This window comes from Notamacropus eugenii, chromosome 4, assembly GCF_028372415.1.
Source record: "Notamacropus eugenii isolate mMacEug1 chromosome 4, mMacEug1.pri_v2, whole genome shotgun sequence".
NCBI classification, from domain to species: domain Eukaryota; kingdom Metazoa; phylum Chordata; class Mammalia; order Diprotodontia; family Macropodidae; genus Notamacropus; species Notamacropus eugenii.
In genome coordinates, this window is record NC_092875.1 from 6497403 (window position 1) to 6515416 (window position 18014).

An 18014-nucleotide genomic window follows, 5' to 3' on the forward strand; every position below is an offset into this window, starting at 1 on the left:
CTTGGAAATTCCATCCTGATATAACTATTATATTGATGATTTCTCTACATTTTGGAAGCAATTTCTTGAAAGGTTGCTGTGCCTTCTCATTCAGAAGTTTGTTTACAGAAAAAAGAAGAAAAGAGAAGGTTTTCTCTTAATTAGGAAAAGACACTCGTTTCAGAGGCAAAGAATCTGGTTCAAATGGGACCTTGGAGTGGTGAAAGGAAGGTAGAAAAGTAGCTATGAGGAAGGTGAGTATACCTTATTCAAAAGAAACAGAACAAATAAAAGGGTTGGCAGTGAAGATAGCGCTGAATCTGTTATGAAACTATATATTACTATCAGAACCAAGATGATAGATTACCAGGAACCAATAAAGCAGAGAAGTACATTTTAACTCCTCAAACAAATATAGAAATACATCAGAACAAACTCTCGTGGAGAAATTGAATAAAAAGTCATTAGTTCACTCCAGGTTGACATGGGCTATTAGACACCAAGATCCATAGATACTAAGTAAAGGTTATGGCCAAGATAATACCATATGAGACTGACATCAGGGAAAGAAGAGGTTCTAGAATCACACCAAGGCACCTTTATGGGAACAGGTCTTCTAGGACCATTGTCCATCATATCCTGTTTGGGGAAATAGATCCAGGCTGAGCTGAAAGGGGATTTGTGCCTATGGGTGACCTTTTGAGTAAGAATTTATCTCAGGCTCTATATAGACTACTAGGAGAGGAGCAGTTTCTACAAAAAACAACATTTTGATTCATATTCTGAATAGAGAGCAGTGTCACAGCTCCAGTTTCTATCCCAGTGTCATTTCTGCAAAGGAATAACCAAGGCAAGTATTCCATACCCAAGAAAAGCCACTAGTTCTGTTGTTCTGAATCAACAGAGCTTCCCAACTTCTTGGCAGTGGTTGAGTCATTATACTTTTGTTGCAGCACAAGCTCAGGTTAAGAACTTGGAGAGTTCAAGGTTGAAGAAGGTGGAAAAGGTAAGAGAAAGCAATCTGCCTTTACCCAGAGTTAGACCACATTGAGAACTTTGACATATTCACATCTCAATTTGGAATCATCCATGATATCTGGGAATAAGACAAAACTCAATACTTCAACAAAACAGCAAGAGGACTATTTCAGACTTTCTCTCCAGAAGTGTCCAGAGACTGGTGAAAAGACCAAAGTAAAGAAACAGACTGGAAGAATGAGCAAACAAATAAAAGTATATTCAAATAAGAAGTTATTAGCATAACGGGAAAGTTCAAAACAAAAATTCAGAAAAAGTGAACTAAAAAATTCTACCAAAAAAAAGTTCCAAAGAAAAATCCAAATTGGGAAGAAACTCAATTAGAATTCCTGGATAAAGTGAAGCAAGAAGTTTTTGCTTGTTTGTTTACTTGTTTTCTTTGTTTTTAAGCAGTAAAATGTTTTTTATCAAAGAAATCACAAGGTTAGAGGAAAACTTGGAAAACAAATGAGAGATTTCAAAAAAAGTATTGGAAAAGGATTAAACAGGAGACAAGAAGAATACAACTTCCCCAAGAAAAAAATTGTGAAAATTAGAATGAACCAGATAAAAGCCATTGACTTTATGAGACAAAAAGTAATAGAAGGTTAAACAAAATTATCTCACATAACAGTGGTACACAAGAAAATATTTGTACAAGCAAGGAAAAGGGTCAGGATTTAATGTCAATGTGATACCCATAGCAGCTGCTATGAATATGCATGCAAATTTCCAGGGTATACTCGAAAAGTATAAACTCTTCCTCAAAGACAAAACCAAAATATTCATTCAGATACCAGAAAGTCAATTCCAACATGGTAACAAAGTAGTTAATACATGTTACCAATACAGGGAACACTGACCTTCCCAAGCCTTCCCTCCATTAGGCCTCCCAATAAACAATCTCATCTAGGTAAAATTCCTCCCTCTCTCACTCACCCTAACTTCTCTGCCTCTGCTCTGCCTCACTTTTTCCCAGTTCTGCCTTGCTCTCTCTTCTTGCTCCACCCTTCCTGCTCCACTCATTCAGCAAGCTCCTCCCAACATCAGCCCCATGTGACTCAGGCTGTGGGCTGGGCCAAAGCTCAAAGTAGATCACATGGGCCTATTAATGGGCAGGGAAGATATTCAAATTCCCTTAACATTACCTGGGGAGAGGATGATACTACAACTTCACTATTACAGGGAGTGCTCAGAAAAAAAATATTTAAAAGAAGAATGACAAATTGGAGGGAAGTCAGATTAACAGAAGGCTAAAGCCTAAGCAAAACTGTAACTGAGGATGTACAAAAATATTTATAGTTGTTTTTGAAGTTGAAAAAATGAGAATTTGAGATGGTGCCCATAAATTGAAAAATGTCTGAAATTATCATATATACGCATATGAATATAGATATATACACATGTATCTGCATATACACATGTGGGAGTGTGTATGTATTATGAATGACTATTGTTTTGTAAGAAATGATAAAGGAGATTGTTTTAGAGAAATCAGGGGAGATTTAAACGATCTCATGCCAAGTGAAGTGAGCAGAACCAAGGGAACTAATAATAATAAAAGAAAGACATGACAAAAACATTTGAAAGAGTTAGAGATTCTAATCAGTGTAATAAGCAACTATGAATCCAGAGGACTGATGATATAACAGGCTACCCTCTTCCTGATAGGAAGGTGAAGAACTGGGAATGAAAAAGGAGACATGATGTTTTTAAACATGGTCAATGTGGAAACTTGCTTTGTTTTATCATAGGATTGTGCTCTTCTTGTTTTCTCAGTTTGGAAGAGGGAAGAGTTGAAGTGATAAGTAGGAAAGCTTTCTTTCTGCTGACTGAAAAAATCATATATACATATATATATATATACACACATACATATGCATATGCACACACAAACATACATACATGCATGTGTGCATGTATGCATATGCATATATATACATACATATGCTTACAGCTGTGTATGTATATATACACCAACAAACATATATGTGTGCATGTGTGTATTTACATTCATATGAGTATATATATCCATATCTATATATGGTCTCTGACCTTTGAATCCCAATATCCCCACAGTATGGCATCCTCACAAATTGTGAAATCTTGACCAAATGGAGCTTTAGGTAGAAACTGCCCCACTTTTACCAGACCATCAGTGTCATTAGAAAAGAGTAAATAGTTCATAATGGCATATTGAGCCTCAGGGCTTCTATTTTCATCCACAAACACCTGGTTACCAGCACTGTTCTTAAATTGGGTGTTCTTCAGGGAGGAGTGCAGCTGAAAGGGAAGAGAAATCTTCATCACTGGGTGGTGCCTAAGGGAAGGGCTCCCTCATATGAGAGATACTGGGGTAATTTGTCATCTAAAGGAGTTTTGTAGTCTTACTTGGAGGTGGGGTAAAACCTTGCTTTCTACTGTGACACGTAGAATTGAACCTCTGGAACCTAGAGTGTTGATTACCCTTGAGTCCTCACTATCTCTCACCCACTTTTTCTAGTCTATTGCCAAGGTCTGTTGATATCACTTTTGCCATATCTCTCAAACATGCCTACTTCCTCTCCTCTGATACTTCCACAACCTAATGACTCATACCTGCAGTATATAAACACTTGTATCACACCAGAGGGTCTATTTCTCACAAGTTTCTCCTTATTCTAGACAATCTTCCATTCATCCGCCAAAGAAATTATTCTAAAGTGCAGGTCTAAATACCTCACAGTAGCTTCCATGCTCAATAAACTTTAGTTTATTAAACTCTAGTCTGTTTCCTCCATGTTAAAATGCAAAATATTCTCTGTGGCATTAAAAACATTTTCTGCATTACTCCCCCCCAACAATTTCCACTCTCTTTATATTTTTTGCTAACCCTACCCACCTGCCTTTTTATAATTACTTAATTTCTTTTCAGGTTTCAACATTCACTTTCATAAGTTTTAATTTTTCTCCCTCTCCCTTCCCAAGATTGCATCTAATCTTATACGGATTCTATGTATACATTCTTATTAAACACATTTTCACATTAGTCATGTTGCATGAAGAATTAAAATGAATGGCAGAAATCATGAGAAAAACCAAACCAAAACATAACAAAAGAGAAAATAGCCTGTGTCATTTTACATTCTGACTCTATAGTTCTTTTTCTGGCTGTAGATGGCATTTTGCATCATGAATCCTTTGGGGCTAAGTTTATCAGACACAGTCTTCACATACTCTGCCTCTTACTGTGTATAATGTTCTCCTGGTTTTGCTCACTTCACTCAGCATCAATTCATATAAATCTTTCCAGGTTTTTCTGAAATCGTCCTGTTCACCATTTCTTATAGCAAAATAGTGTTCCATTGTATTCATATACCAAAATTTGTTCAGTCATTCCACAATTGATGGATATTCCCTCAATTTTCTGTTTTTTGGCCACCACACAAAGAGCTGCTATAAATATTTCTGTACATATAGGACCTTTTACCATTTGTAAGACCCCTTTGGGATACAGCCCTTGAAGTGGTATTGCTGGACCAAAGGGTATGGACATATTTATGCCCTTTTGGGCATAGTTCCAAATTGTTCTCCAGAAAGGTTGAATTAGATCACAGCTCCATCAACAATGAATTAGTTCTAACTCTGCCATGTCTTCAACATTTGTCATCTTCCTGTTCTGTCATGTAAGCAAATCTAACAGGTGTGATGTGGTACCTCAGAGTTGTTTTGATTTGCATCTCTCTAATCAATAGTGATTTAGAGCATGTTTCATAAGACTATAGATAGTTTTAATTTCTTCCTCTGAAAATTGCCTGTTCATATCCTTTGACCATTTATCAATCGGGGAATGACTTGTATTCTTGTAAATTTGACTCAGCTCCTCTATATTTTAGATATGAGGACTTTATCATATATATTAGTTGTAAAGATACTTTGCAAGTTTTCTGCTTCCCTCCTAACCTTGGTTTTATTGGCTTGTGTGTGCAAAGAACATTTCAATTAAATGTAATCAAAATTATCCATTTTGCATTTCAGAATGTTCTCTATCACTTGTTTCATCATAAATATCTTCATTCTCCATAAATCTGGCAAATACACTATCCCTTGCTCCCCTAATTTGTTTACAGTATCAACCAACTGCCTTGTAAACATATTACCCTGCGTGTCCAGTAGACAGTTTTAAAACAACATCCACAGCAAACTCATTAACTTTCCCCTATATCCTCCCACCTCCTTCCTTTCCTATTATTGAAAAGGTCAACACTATCCTCCCAACCTCTGTGTCTCACAACCTCGGAGTTATCATCACTTTCTCTTGCTCTGCCCCCACACCCAATATGTTGTCAAGATCTGTTGATTTTCAAAATTTAATCAACATCCTTCCTTCTTTTCAAGAACATTGATATTAAGAAGGATGAAATCTGAGATAACTGCGGTTTAAGGTTCAACTTCCAAGCATATCAGCTTATTAAACAATGCGTGTCAATTGCATAACAAAGCAAGACTAAGGCTTGTCAGCTTAGCACTGGATCCTGGAGGGGAAGACAGATTTTGTTTGCATTAAAAGAAAACAATTGACAGTATGTAAACCAGGATAAAAGATTAAGTAATCTCATTTCAAAATAGAAAAAAGATTATGAGTTTTCCCCCTCAACAGGAATCAGGAAGAGAGTGAGTTTCAGTCAAGTAGTGAAGAGGAAAGTGGGTTTGGAAGTTTTTCCTCTCCTAGAATTGAGATATGCTAGTTAGTTACAAACACCTGCATTTTATGAAACAATAAATTCCTTATGCTATCTATTTTCCCATAGATTATATGCAATAAAAAGAAAAATAAGGTGGAGCAAAATTGAGTCAGTGTTAATTGCACTGGTTCTCTTGATTCTCACACCCAACCAATTCCATTGTGAAAACAGTTTTTACTCTATTTCTTCACCATCACCCTACAGTAAGCGCTTATCAGATCCCATCTGGACTATTACAATAGTCACATAGTGTGTCTGCCTGCATCATTTCTCTTCATTCTAATCCCCACCTCCATTATGCAACTTAAGTGATTTTCCAAAACACCAATTTAAACATGTCATCCCCTCTACTCAACAAAGTCTAGTGCCTTCCTATTGCCTTGATTATCAGATGCAAAATTCCTTGTTTGCTATTCAAAAACCTTAATAACAAAGCTCATTCCCACCTGCCACATCTTCTTATTACTTTTTTCTCCACCACATGCTCTTTGATCCAATGACCCTGGCCTTCTTGCTATACCTCTAACAATAAACTCCATCTTCTCTGGACCCCATACCTGGAATACTCTCTCCTTTCATCTCCACCTACTAGACTCCCTGGCTTTCTTTTAGCTGCAACTAAAACACTAACTTCTACAGGAAGCTTTTCCCAATCCCTCTTAATTCTAGGACCTTCTGTTCTTTCCTATTTCCCCTCATTTATCATTTATATACCTTATTTGTACATATTTGTTTTCTTTTTTCTCCCCTACTAGATTGTGGGCTTCTTTTGTGTAGGGACTTTTGCTTCTTTTTGTATCCCCTGCATTTAACAAAGCTCACCACATATTTTGTTATTGTTCGGTCATTGTCACATCTGACTCTGTGTACATGGTGATTGCTTAAAAATCCTTATCAAATGATTGACTGATAGTCTCCATGCCTTTCTCATCCTTTATTTTGGAAGACGGATATATTCTGGGCTTTTGGAAGGCTGCCGGATATTTAATTTCAGGATTTTTTAGCTGTGATAGTGCTAAAGCTACTTGGATGTGTGAGCAATTCTGTCAAAAATAAGGTGAGACCCTAAGAACAGAAGAACATCAGACTATCTAATGCCATGGAGCCCAGGTGAGAGAAAACAGAGTAGATTAGAGCTTCTTTGATCAACAGTGTTGGCATCACCTCTGAGCTACCATTACATGTCCACTCGTGATTACATAGATGCTTTCAAGAGTAATATGAATAATAAAAAAATAATCTGGTTTTCTTTCTATGAGAACAGAGGGCCAGTTTTTATAGCCCTTCCAAAAGAGATTGAGGCTACCATTAATATATGTTAAAAGGAAATAGATTCATAGAATCAGTTTATCTACCATATGGAAAAAAATAAACTGTCAAGATGAGAGAGATTGTGAAAGGCACAGAAAAAATCTAAGATAACATTTCTGAGAGACTGTCGTGAGAATATCAATAGAACATTTTGAGTGAATTGAGTTTACATCACCCTATGAAGATACCCTGAGGAGAATCTTAGACAGATTTTGCTACCTGGAGAAAGTTGACTGGTGGGGGTAATTTGTTTTCATAATTGTGAAAAAATCAACAGCTGTCATTAACGGCTAGAGGTGATTTTATCCAGAATATTTATCATCACAGATATGTTATTGAAATATTTCTTTCTATAATATGTTATATTCTTAATAACGGGCAGCTAGGTGGTGCAGTAGATAAAACACCAGTGCAGGAGTCAGCAGGACCTGAGTTCAAATCTCACCTCAGACCCTTGAGACTCACTAGCTCTGTGACCTTAGGCAAGTCATTTAACCCCAACTGCCTCATCCTGGGTTATCTCCAGTCATCTTGATGAATATCTGGTCACTGCATTCAGATGGCTGTGAAAGGAAAGTGAGGATGGTGACTTGCACAGCCCTCCCTCACTCAAAACAAAGTCAAGTGCAAGTCGTGTCATTACTTCTCTGATGTCATGGTCTTCTTCAGAAGGATGAATACACACGTTCTTAATAATTTACATGCTCAACATAATACATGTGTGTCTAATGTTGTGATTCCAGAGATTGATGAAAGACAGCATTAAAAGCTTATAGGAAAAAAAGTGTCACCAGTTCATTTATAAACTGTGTATGGGTTCAGAGTGAATTGATTAATGAGAAACTGCATCACAAAAAAATTGTGAGGAAATATCCTAACATGTTTTCCTTAGAACTCAGAATGAGAGTTAATAGGAAAATTACTATATAGTAGAGAGGTTATGCACGCTGGTCATTGGCTTGCTTGTCAGCTGGCATTGGATATTTTATTCCCCACTGAGAACTATGTAGACTAGCGATGAATAGTTTTCTACAAACTGTAACTAACACCAAGTGGAATGAAATGCCTTTGGAGGTAATAGGTTACTATACACTAGGTCTTTTAGAACAATGACTGGAAAGTTTTTTTAAAGTGGTTCCAAGCATCACTACTAAACGATACCTGAGGTCCTTCCAACTCCCAGACCCTGCAAAAGGCATGACAATTATGAATTTCACACACATATTGGTAAATATTAGGAATTAATAGTGCAATATTTAAGGGACACATCACAGTATTTGAACGTTTGATGGGACTTCATTACCTCTCTTGTTTGATACATTTTTACACATTCTCAGAATATATTCTCACTACACTATGTCTAAGATGTGGCCACCCATTCACTGTTACCTGCCAAGGATGAGGCAATAAGTAGTCTTCATCTTCCATTGATATTTTCTGTGATTTTCTCGTAACTATTTCATGTAAAGTCCAAGCCACAGCATAGACAGTATTGTAGATGGTGTAACTCAAGCCAGACATGGTCATATCAAAAGACCACAGAGGCAAAGTTTCCAAGGAAGCATTTGGGGAACATATCTCATGCTCTGGATTTTCTGGTTCATGTGGGCAGCTAAAAGCTGAGAGCCAGAATCCCCTAAGTAAAATGTCATCTGGGTATTTAGAAGGTGTAACTTTGTTAAGAAAAGTTTTGAATCCAGGAATTTCACTTGTCAAATATGAAAAGGTGAGAGCACCATGGAATGCATAACCTTCAACAAAGAGTTGTCTCATGGTTATGTCCCAGTGGGATGTGGCAATCCACACCTTCTGTATTGGGAATAAAGGAATTTGTGGATATCTCATAATCATTAGTGAATCTGTGTCACCATGGATGACAATCACCTTGGTTGGTGATGTTATGATCCTGGGCATGAAATTCTCATGGGATTCCATATGTCTTCTCTCACTTACAGGAACCTTCTCGGTGAAGGACGTGCATACACCATTCTTTTCCATTTCCCTTCTTATTTTCCAGAGGAATTCCTCACCTCTCATATCATCTGAAACAATAAGTCCTATCCAGTTCCATTTAAAATATACCATTAAGCGGACAACACCTTGGTGAAGAGAAGAGTCTTTGGGGGCCATCTGATAGAGGGAAGGAAACTTGACCTTGTCACTAAGAATGGTATCAAATGGACCATAGCTGATCTGGATGAGAAAGAAAAAGAAAATAGTCTGAGCCATGGTAATGGTGAGCAAGTGGCAGCTAGGTGGCATAGTGGATAGAGGGCAGGATCCGGAGTGGGGAAAATTCATAGTTCTGAAATAGTTCTCAAATATAGGCTCAACAACTTACTAGTTATAGGACCCTTCTTAAGTCAACTTTACCCTGTTTGCTTAGGTTTCCTTATCTGTAAATTGAGTTTGAGAAGAAAATGACACATCATTACATTATGTTTGCAAGAAAACCCCAAATAGAATCATAGTCAGACAACACTGAAAACAACCGAGCAAAAGTGGTGATAGAACTGAAGCAATATGCAAATTTTTGCAGGATATATTTGTTGATAGTAAAAAAAAATGCACATTTCAGTACAGTTTGTTATAGGTGGTATTTTTATCTCTGAAAGTCTATTTCCCTCTCTTTCTGGACCCTCAAAAAGACAATGGTTTACACTACTGATTAGGGAAATGCAAATTTAAGCAACTCTGAGGTACCACATCACAAATATGAGATTGGCTAACATGACAAAACAAGAGAATAATCAATGTTTTCTAGGTCTATATACCAAAGATATCATAAAAATGGGAAAAGGACCCACATACACAAAAGTACTTATAGCAGGTCTCTTTGTGGTGACCAAGAATTTGTGTTCATCCTTTGTTGCTGAAGAAGACCATGCCATCAGAGAAATGATGACATAACTTGCACTTGACTTTGTTTTGAGTGAGGGAGGGTTGTTCAGGTCCCCAGCCTCACTTCTCCTCCAGAGCCATCTGAATCCAGTGACCTGATATTCCTCAGGATGACTGTAGATGACCCAGGAAACACTGGAAACCTAGGGCCCTTTAGGCCAAAGTCTTTGCAGGTACTCACTTAGGGTGAATATTTATAGCAGCTCTCTTTGTGGTAACCAAGAATTGGAAATTGAAGGACTGCCCATCACCTGGGGAATGACTGAGTGAACAAGTTGTGGTGTATGAATGTAATGGAATACTATTGTTCCATAAAAAATCATGAGTGGACAGACTTCAGAAAAAGGTGGGAAGGCTTATATGAACTGATGCTGAGTGATGTAATGTTAATTAGATTTTCTCTCACCCATTAATAGGCCTCCAGAACCTTTTGTTAATTTCTTTTGAGGCATTGGGTCAGAGGATCCTGTGCTCCAGCTGGGAAAAGTATATAAATACTCTGAAGTCAGGTTTTATTTTGGGGTTTACTCACTGAAAGTGTTTGTTTGGCCAGACAAGACTCTGGACAGCTAAGGAGTCCCCTGCTTTTGAAAACGTAGATATTGGTGCTTTTCTTTCTGGTAATTATGTATGTATAGACAGACCGTTGAATCTGTCTGTTGATCTGTGATGTAAGTATTGCTTATGGTCAGACAGCTGGAAAACTTGTCTCTCTGTTGATTTTCCTTTCTCTGTTTGTATTTTCTCTGAAGTTCAAAGTGCTGACTTTTCCCCCTGAACTAAGTGAATGGTACATGTGCTTAATTAAAGTGATTGTTTATCCCTCAAAAGTTGTTTTCCTTTTAGAAATTCAGATCTAAAAACCTGTACAGCAGGCCCTCCTGTGTTTGCCAGAGTTCTTGCTGATCCAAGTGAGGATAGTGGAACCAGGAGAACATTGTTTTTACAGTGACAGCCACATTGTTGGCTGACTAACTTCAATAGACTTGACTCTTCTCAGCAATGCAAGATTCAAAGACAACTCCAAAATACTCACGATGGAAAAATTTTATTCCCATCCAGAGAAAGAATTATGGAATCTGAATGCAAATTAAAGCATAATATTTGCTTTCTCTTTTTTTTGTTTCTTCTTTATTTCAGTTCATTCCATTAGTGTGAATTCTTTCCAACAAGACTAATGTGAAAATATGTTTAATGTGAATACATATGTAGAGACTATATCACATTACATGCTGTCTTGGGGAGAGAGGAGGGAGAAGGGGAAGGAGAGGAAGAAAATTTGGAACTCAAAAGTTTGTGGAATTGAATGTTTTAAAATAAAAATTAATTAATTAATTTAAAAAACAGAACTCTGAGAATGGGAAAAGCACTTAGTGGAAAATAAAACACTACACATAGTTAGTAAAGGCATTCCAACTGTCAGCATTCATCAAGTGGTTACCCTATGTTTCAAGAATTTTCCTAATTGTGAAGATAGCAATACAAAAACCAACATTCCTTCCTTCTAAAAGTTTACATTTATATTGGAGAAGAGGAGAGATATAATGGAATATTGCCCTGAAATTAATGATTTTGTCTATGAAGACACTGAGATGGTGAGTGGAGACCTGGAGTCATTTATTATGACATACTTTACATGAATAGTCATACAGATCTGACTACTGTATTCTGAGGTAGAGTGGAAAACAAGATAGAAGAGAAGAGATGAATCCAGGAATGAATAGCATCTGAGACATACATGTAGGATCTGTTTTGGACTAGGTATGGATAAGTATTACTTATGAAAATGCATTATTTGTTATTTCTACTTGAAGGTGGAGGCTTCAGAAAAGAGGCATAGGAAAATATTCCGGGAGAACGGTGTAATTATCCTGGATAATTGTGATACAGTGTTTACAACCCATTAACATCTTATTTTTTTCAAAAATTGCTACCTTAACCTGCCTTCTCACATTCAGTGATGAAATAGTTGACCTTTGTATTTTTATTAAAAAAATCAAAATATAAGGTTTTATATTTCTTTTTAAAGACCAGAAGAGAAGATGGTGAAGTAGAACCACCAGACCTGCTTGAGCTCTCTCCTAAAGCCCTTAAAATACCTATAAAATGACTCTAAACAAATTCTAGAATATCAGAAGCCAGAAAATGACAGAGTGAAACAGATTTCCAGCCCAAGACAGCCTGGAAAGCCAAAAGGAAAAATCTATCACACCAGGCTCAGAGGGAAGCACAGTATAGGCCACTTGGGCACAGACAGGACTGCAGCAGGCTTCAGGGCATGGAATGATGGGACGATGCTGTGGTTTTCAGATTTCTCAACACATAAGCACCAAAGACAGCTTCAAAACTCAGTGAGAAAGTTCTTTTACCTAGATGAGAGGACAGTGAGGCGCAGCCCCAGTTCCAGTCCCAGGGTGGCTGTACCCACTGTTGTATCAGCAGGTGCTTCTGGAGATCTCTGTCTACAGACCCTGGGGGAATCAAATGACTGATGTGGGTTTCAGTCCTGAGTAGTGGTTCTGGGATGAGGAGGAGAGCTAGCATGACAGAGTTGCTGGCGACTGTGGAGAGGGAATCCTACATGCAGATCCAAGTCAAAAAGAAAGTGCTTGTGGTTGCTCATAGACCAGAATGCAGGCCAGGAGAGGAGTAAATGCCTCTCCCTTGACTATGCCACTATGGAGGAACTAACAATTCACAGATCTCTACAGGTGTCTCAGAGAACAGCCGCACAAAACCTTTGAAGCCTGAGGTAGTACACTATCCACTTGACAAAGTTTTCAAAATTGACTGGGAAAATGCCTCAAAAGGATAAAAAATGGCACTGTTGAAGGTTACTTTCTTTGTGAAGAGGTATTTTCTTCCATCCTTTCAGATGAAGAAGAGCAAAGCATACAATCAGAGGAAGAAGAAAGTACACAACTGAAGGAAGATATAAAGGTTAAGGCTCATACATGCAAAGCCTCCCAAAAAATATGAAATGGTCTCAGGCCATGGAAGAACTGAAAAAGGACTTTGCAAGTCAAGTAAGAGAGATGGAGGAAAAATTAGGAAGAGAAATGAAAATGATGCAAGAAAATCATGAAAAATTAGTCAATAGCTTAGTAGAGGAGACACAAAAATAAATGCTAAAGAAAATAACAATTTTAAAAATAGATTAACTCAAATGGCAAAAGATGTTCGAAAAGTTGTGTGTTCATCCTTTGATGCTGAAGAAGACCATGCCATCAGAGAAATAATGACATGACTTGGACTTGACTTTGTTTTCAGGGACAGAGGGCTGTGCCAGTCACCAGCCCCACTTCTCCTCCAGAGCCATCTGGATCCAGTGACCACATATTCATCAAGATGACTGGAGATGACCTAGGATGAGGCACTTGGGGTTAAGTGACTTGCCCAAGGTCACACAGCTAGTGAGTATCAAGAGTCTGAGGTGAGATTTGAACTCAGGTCCTCCTGACTCCTGCACTGATGCTCTGTCCATTGTACCACCTAGCTGGCAGTTCAAAAAGCTAATGAGGAGAAGAATACATTAGAAAGCAGGAATGGCCAAGTGGAAATGGAGGTCCAAAAGCTCACTGGAGAAAACAGAGGTTTTTTTAAGTAGAATGGAATAGATGGAACCTAATGACTTCATGAGCAAACAAGAAATTTTAAGACAAAACCAAATGAATGAAAAAAATAGAAGACAATGTGAAATATTTTATTGGAAAAACTATTGACCTGTAAAATAGATCCAGGAGAGATAATTTAAAAATCATTGGTCTATCTGAAAACAATGATCAAATAAAAGAGCTTAGACATCATCTTCCAAGAAATTATCAAGTAAAACTCTCCTGATATTCTAGAACCAGAGGGTAAAATTCAAATGGAAAGAATTCACCAATCATCTCCTAAAAGAGATCCCAAAAGGAAAACTCCTAAGAATATCGTAGCCAAATTCCAGAGTTTCCAGGTCAGAAAGAAAATATAACAAGTAGTCTGAAAGAAGCAATTCAAATATTGTGGAAACACAGTCAAGATAACACAGGATTTAGCAGCTTCTACACTGAGGGATTGAAGGGCTTGAAACATGATAATCCAGAGGTCAAAGGAGATAAGATTAAAACCAAGAATAACCTACCCAGTAAAACTGAGTATAATACTTCAGAGGAAAATGGAATTTCATCTAAGTAGAGGACTTTCCTTTCACAAAGGAGGGGAAGAGGGAGGAGATGAAAGGGAATAAGTTAGCCTTACTCTTGTGGGATTTGGCTTAATGAGGGAATGGCATGCTCAGTTGAATATGGAAATCTATTTTACCCTTCCAGAAGGCAAAGGGAAAGGGGATAGGAGAGGGAAGATAATAGAAGGGACAGGAAATTGGGAAAAGGGATAATCAAAAGCAAACACTATTGTGGAAGGACAGGTCAAGGGAGACAATGGAATAAGTGGAGAGCAGGATAGGACAGAGGTAATGTTAGTCTTTCACAACATAACTACTATGGAATTGAGACAGCACAAAGCAAACGCAGGATGTGGAAATTTGGGATATCCACCCCAAATATTCATACAGACTATCTGTGCCCAACCTATGGTAGAGCATTCTGAGCTCGTGTTAGTCTGATCAGCCACGGTTGGACACACTGAAATTTCACTTTACAATGGTGATGTCATTTTGGTCCTCTTTGAAGATAAAGGACAACAAACATGACTTGCATGACTATATGTGTTTGGCCAGTATTGAATTGCTTGCTTCCTCAGTGAGAATGGGTAGAGAAGGAGGAAGGGAGATAATATGGAAATAAAAGCTTTAATAATGAATGTTAAAAATTGTTTTTGCATGCAACTGGGAAATCAGATGTACAGGCAATGGGGTATAGGAATTTATTTTGCCCTACAGGAAAATAGAGGGGAAGGGTATGGAAAAATGGGGGAGTAATAGAAAGGAGGACAGACTGGAGGAAGGGGTGGATGGGGTGCATGCTGTCCTGGGGTGGGGGTGGGGAGACATGGGAAGAAAATTTTGAATTCAAATTCTTGTGGAAGTGAATGTGGAAAACTGAAAATAAATTTTATGTTAAAAAATAAAGATCAGAACAAAACCATAAACTGTCAGTTCCATTTGTCATCTGATGTGTCAGTGGTAAACTTCAATCTTTATCTCATTTGCATACTTGAGGAGAATACTGTCTCTACCTTCATCAGAAACATAAATGAAAATATTAAACGGCAGAGAGCCAAGAAGAGATCCCTCAGATGCTCCATTGGTTACTTACTGTGACATTGATTTTGCACCATTAAAAACTACATTTTAAATTCAACCAGTTAATTAATCAACCATTATTATTATACAGACTGCATATCTACTTCTATTTTTTATATAATACATCAACTAATTGTTTCCTTAGGAATATTATCATATAACTTAATAAACATTTTTGTTAAACTTGAAGTTTTCTTTTCATAGCATGTTTTCTTTTGAAACAAACTAGACTTTTTTCCCTATTTATTCTGATATGAAGATTATTGAATGTTTGTTACTGGCAATTAATACCACTCAAATTAAGCTTTGCATATGCTCCTTATGTATCATTATTTTCACACTTTTCACTTTCATGTTCCATTGCTTTGAATATCAGTTCCTTCTGTAAAATAACTTTTCATTTGAAAGGAAAAATAACATACAATACATCCTTAAATTTTGAATGTAATCAAGAATAAATTTTATCCTGCATATGCTTTGTGCTGTCTCAATTCCATAGTAGTTATGTTGTGAAAGACTAACAACATTACCTCTGTCTGACCCTGCTCTCCATTTATTCCATTGTCTCCCTTGACCTGTCCTTCCAGAATAGCGTTTGCTTCTGATTATCCCTTTCCCCAATTTCCTGTCCCTTCTATTATCTTCCCTCTCCTCTCCTCTTTCACTTTGCCTTCTGGGAGGATAAAATAGGTTTGCATATCGAATTGAGTGTGCTATTCCCTCATTCAAAATCTATGTAGGTCATCTGTGAGGAAAAATCATATATTTTAGCATGACAATCATATATATATTCCATCCTAACCAGAAGACAAAGAGATAAATTCGTTGGCCCCAAAACATGAATTTGGTGTTCATTATCTATTATACACCACAGTAATATGTATTACATGATTTCTTTCATCTAGAATTTTAGTAACATTGTTCAAAAATTAAAGAAGCCTATTTTTGGCTTGACCTGTTTTTGATGGAACACTGTTGATTGTGTGTAATTATGGATTGCCCTTCTAGATATTCATTATCAGTTTAATTCCCCATTCTAGAGTAATCCCCAGCATTTATAGTGAAGATCACTAACACAGAGATTTGGGCTTCTGTAAACTTCTATGTTTTTTTTGAAAATCAGGCAATTTACCTTTCTCCAATCTCTTTGTACCTCTTACATTTTTATGATCACTTCGGATTAAATAAAATTTAAAATCACTTATAAATAAGTTAGAAGAACATAAAAGACATGAGATAAAAGGCACAGCCAAGATGGTGGAGTAAATCAGGGACGTTCTTACGTTCTCCTAAATTACCCTCCAAACAATTTTAAAATAACACCTCTCAAAAAAATCTGGAGTGACAGAAGCAAGAAAAGGATGGGATGCAACTATTTTGAAACCCAGGACAACTTAGGAAGTAGACAAACTCCAAATCTTATGGAAATAAATGTTAAAAAATAAAAATAAATAAAGAGATTTAAAACATTAAAAGATACAATAAAACAGTCAAAAATGATCAAACAGAAGAAAATGTGAATTATTTCATCAGAAAAACAATTGACTTGGAAAATCGATCCAGGGTCGATTAGTTTAAGCATTATTAAACTGTGTGAAAACCATGATGAAAGAAAGAGTCTAAACACCATATTTCGAGATATTATTAAGGAAAATTTCTCTAGTTATCTGGAATCATTAGATCAAGAAGAAATCAAAAGAATCCACTGTCCACCTCCTGAGATATTGTAAAATGAAAAGAGGCAGGAATGTTACAGCCAAACTCCAGAATTAACCAGTGAAAGATAAAGTACTTCAAGAAGCCAGGAACAAACCTTACAATATCATGGAACCAATGTCAGCATCGTAGGTTTAACTGCTTACATGTTAAAGGAGAGGATGATTTGCAATATGCTATTCTAGAAGGCAAAGAGCTAAGATTGCAACCAAGAATAACCTCCTAAGCATCAAAACTGAGTGTAATAATTTCAGAGAGGAAAAAAGGATATTTAAGAAATATTTAAGAAAAAATAAAATTTAAGAAATAAGAAAGTAAATACCAAACTAGAAATACTGAAAACCAAAGGAGAGATTAATAAAATTGAAATTAAGAAATCTATTGAATTAATAAATAAAACCAATAGTTGGTTTTATGAAAAAACTAATAAAATTGATAAACCTTTGGTCAATCTGATTAAAAAAAAGAAAGAAAAAATCAAATTACTAATATTAAAAATGAAAGGGGTGAACTCACCTCCAATGAGGAGGAAATTAAAACAATAATTAGAAACTACTTTGCCCAACTTTATGCCCACAAATTCGATAACCTAAACGAGATGGATGAAGATTTTAAAAAATACAAATGGCCCAGATTAACAGAAGAGGAAGCTGAATACTTAAACAACCCCATCTCAGAAAAAGAAATTGAACAAGCCATCAATGACCTCCCTAGGAAAAAATCTCCAGGGCCAGATGAATTCACAAGTGAATTCTATCAAACATTTAAAGAACAGTTAATTCCAATACTACATACACTATTTTTGAAAATTGGGGAAGAAGGAGTCCTCCCAAATTCTTTATATGATACAAATATGGTTTTGATACCGAAACCAGGAAGAGACAAAACAGAGAAAGAAAATTATAGACCAATTTCCCTAATGAATATAGATGCAAAAATTTTAAATAAGATTTTAGCAAAACGAATACAGCATCTTATCACGAGATTAATACATTATGATCAGGTAGGATTCATACCAGGACTACAGGGCTGGTTCAATATTCGGAAAACTATTAGCATTATTGATCACATCAACAACAAAGCTAACAAAAAGCACATGATTATCTCAATAGATGCAGAAA

The 18014-nt window shown here is 36.7% G+C and overlaps 1 protein-coding gene across 1 annotated transcript in view; it reads right to left on the reverse strand.

Annotated features, from left to right (window-relative positions):
* LOC140498866 (vomeronasal type-2 receptor 26-like) overlaps positions 1-18014 on the reverse strand; it is a 48512-nt gene that overhangs the window by 20062 nt on the left and 10436 nt on the right. The window contains exons 3-4 of the mRNA XM_072599647.1: positions 8421-9224; positions 3052-3279 (exon numbers count right to left, since the gene is read on the reverse strand). Of these exons, the coding sequence (XP_072455748.1) occupies positions 3052-3279; positions 8421-9224 (1032 nt within the window). The remainder of the gene's footprint in view (positions 1-3051; positions 3280-8420; positions 9225-18014) is intronic.